The sequence below is a fragment of the Octodon degus genome, unplaced genomic scaffold (assembly GCF_000260255.1).
Source record: "Octodon degus isolate 3935 unplaced genomic scaffold, OctDeg1.0 scaffold00200, whole genome shotgun sequence".
Classification (NCBI taxonomy): Eukaryota; Metazoa; Chordata; class Mammalia; order Rodentia; family Octodontidae; genus Octodon; species Octodon degus.
The window spans coordinates 3,551,014-3,553,913 of record NW_004524776.1 but is presented as its reverse complement, the minus strand read 5'-3'; the positions used below and the strand labels follow the sequence as shown (position 1 = coordinate 3,553,913).

Here is a 2,900-nt window from a genome sequence, read left to right as displayed (position 1 = left end):
GCGGGGCTGGGCCGCTGAGGCAGGAGAATAAGATTTAAGTCAAGCCCGGACAATTTAGCGGGACTCTATCTCAAAATTATGGATAGAGTGCTGGGGCGGAAGCTCAGTTGGTTTAATTCCCCAGTATCAAAACAAACAAAAAAAAGCCCCTAGACAAGCACGGCGCTCCCTGAGGACGCTCTGCGCAGCGGTTTTGACACCCGCCAGACACTGACACCACAGAATGCGCCCTGCGACGGCTGGCCCTGTTTTCTCCTTGGGCCCCATATTTTACGGGCAAAACAAACAAACAAACAACAAAAAAAAACGGCTCCCACCCCGCTTCCACTCACCCGCCTTGAGCTCAGCGACAGTCGCCATGTTAACGGCCGCCCGGGGCGCGCCTTAGCCCTGCGCACGCGCGGTCCGTCCTACTCTGCAGCATGGTCTAGAGCCAATGGGCTCACAGAGCCCGGTCCCGCCTCTCTCGATTTATGCTTTCTATGGTTGGGTGAATAGCGACGGGTCGTAGAGACTCCACCAATTAGCAAGCAGAGTAGGCGGGACCTACTGAAGTTGGAGGGAGGCAAAGGCTAAACATAGACAATTCAAAACCTATTTAAAAAAAAAAATACACGCAGGTGGCACCCCAGGGCTCAATGGGAGTCTGCAGAGCCTTTCATCATCTGTCACTGCTGGTGCTCGTTTCTGCATCTTCAGGGGTGTTCAGCCTGTGAATGTCAAACCAGAGTAGGCATCAATATCTTGTTAAAATAGATTGGTGAAAGTCTTCATAAAAAATGGGTCCCTCCCTTCGAGGTCTGATTCAGTAAACCTGAGGTGAGGACAGAGGGTTTGCATTTCTACCCAGTTTCCAGGCTGGCGCCGATGCTGTTAGAATGGAGAATCACTGTGCTTAAGCACCAAATCCTTTACACACCTTAGCTCATAGATGGTCCTATGATCACACCTCTTTAGAGGCAAAACCTGAGTCTTCCATAGCTGAAGTCTTCACCACAGTCATCCACAAATGATGGCCGTGATATCTGAATCCAAAGTGTTCTCTTCAAAGCCCTTTCTCTTCCGATAGCATTTAATACAAGGCAGTGCATAGATGAAGTCCGAGAGCTATTTTTGGAAATAATTGATGAAGAAAAAAGCTCTAAGATCCCAACGAAATGAAGAAAAAGGGACACGCCGCCCAGCGTGATGGGGCACACTTGTAATTCCAGCATTTGGGAGCCTGAGGCGAGAAGACTGCTAGTCCCAAATCAGCCGGAACTAATAGGGAATTGAAGACCAGCCTGGTCTACATACTACAGTAAGACCCTGTCTCAGAAATAACCCCCCTTTGAAAAAGAACATAGAAATAATGCACCCAAACTGAGTGGGAAGTTGTATTGAGAGAAAAATTGAAAAGCCCGGTTAAATAAAAAGGATCTGGACCCAGATTCTAGAACTGTACTCTTTAAAATGTTGGCCAATCTCGTAGTAGGATCCCTTTATATCAGTGGATCCCAGTGAGCACATTTTCAATGAAGTACAGTGGAATGAAGAAAAAACACAACCTTGTTTTCTGAAATTTTTGTTTTAGGAGTATGTGTTCTGACTTCTGAGGTATTTCTCAAAGAGGGTAACAGTCCAAAAAACAATTTGAATGGCAGCATAATCTTGAAGAATCAATTTTCCTTCCAAGCTAGATTTTTTTTTTTTTTTTCCAGAACCGGGGATTGAACTCAGGTCCTTGTGCTTGCCAGGCAAGCACTTATTCTACTGAGCTGTCTCCCCAGTCCCTAGGTTGATTTTTTAACCCTATGAGACACAGAGCTGTCCTGTAGCCCATCCAGGCCAGTTTCCCTATTCTGTGAAACTGTAGTGCCCGAGCCTGGTCAGCTTCTCAGATTTTTTTTTTTTTTTTTTTTTTCCCCCAGAACCCGGGATCGAACTCAGACCCTTGCGCTTGCCAGGGAAGCACTTATTCTACTAGGCCAACTCCCCGGCCCCAGCTTCTCAGATTTTTGCGGATGAACTGAATTCCATAGGTGGAATATTTGAGCTCTTCAGAGAGTAGCACTACTGGATACACTGAGAGAAGCACAGAGAGGCAAAAATGGCACGATTGATGAGCAGCAATGATCAGGCAATAATTAACATCCATTGCTATGTATGGTAGGCCATGTGCCGAAGTTTTACATTCATTAAAGTACTCATCAAAAATCTTATGAAGCAAATACTCATGTGGCCATTGTCTAAAGTACATTTTTAGGGGCTAGGGAGATACCTCAGTAGAGTAAGTGCTTGCCTGGCAAGCACAAGGGCCTGAGTTACACACACACACACACACACACACACACACAGACACACACACACACAAGTACATTTTTCTTTTAAAACAGGCATTTCACAAATAATCTCAGACATGATTGTATATGCCTGTAGCCCTAGTTATTCAGTAGGCTGAGGCAGGAAGACTACTTGAACCCAAGAAGAATTCTGGGCCAAGTCAACCTTTCAAACCCTTTAGCCCATGAATTCTAGTTCTAGGAATATATTATACCAATATACTCACTCCAATAATAGAGGATATATAACAAGGATACTTATTGTAGCAGTATTTGTAGTAGACAAAAACTATGTATAACTATCAGAAAAGATAACACATAGGCAACTGATGATACTAACTTGATAAGCATTCATGTATTTCTGGTAGGCAAACAGTGGTAGAGTCACTTTGAAAACTGTTTGGCAATTGTTTCACTTATATATGATTGATAATCCCAATTTTAAGAGTTTATCAGACCCAGTCCTAGCCCAGGTCCGGTGAGTGTGTGGAGAGCTTCCAGCTAACCTGCGCCAGCGGGACCAGTCCCAGCCCAGGCGCAGCGTGGGCCAGACCCTCTCCCACCCCCTCGGGCCACCCC

General features: G+C 45.4%; 1 protein-coding gene across 1 annotated transcript in view; it reads right to left on the bottom strand.

Annotated features, from left to right (window-relative positions):
* Fopnl (FGFR1OP N-terminal like) overlaps window positions 1-421 on the bottom strand; it is a 16,054-nt gene extending 15,633 nt beyond the window's left edge. Inside the window, exon 1 of the mRNA XM_012517649.2 lies at window positions 333-421. Within this exon, the coding sequence (XP_012373103.2) occupies window positions 333-360 (28 nt within the window). The 5' untranslated portion in view covers window positions 361-421. The remainder of the gene's footprint in view (window positions 1-332) is intronic.
* Window positions 422-2,900: the final 2,479 nt, after the last annotated feature.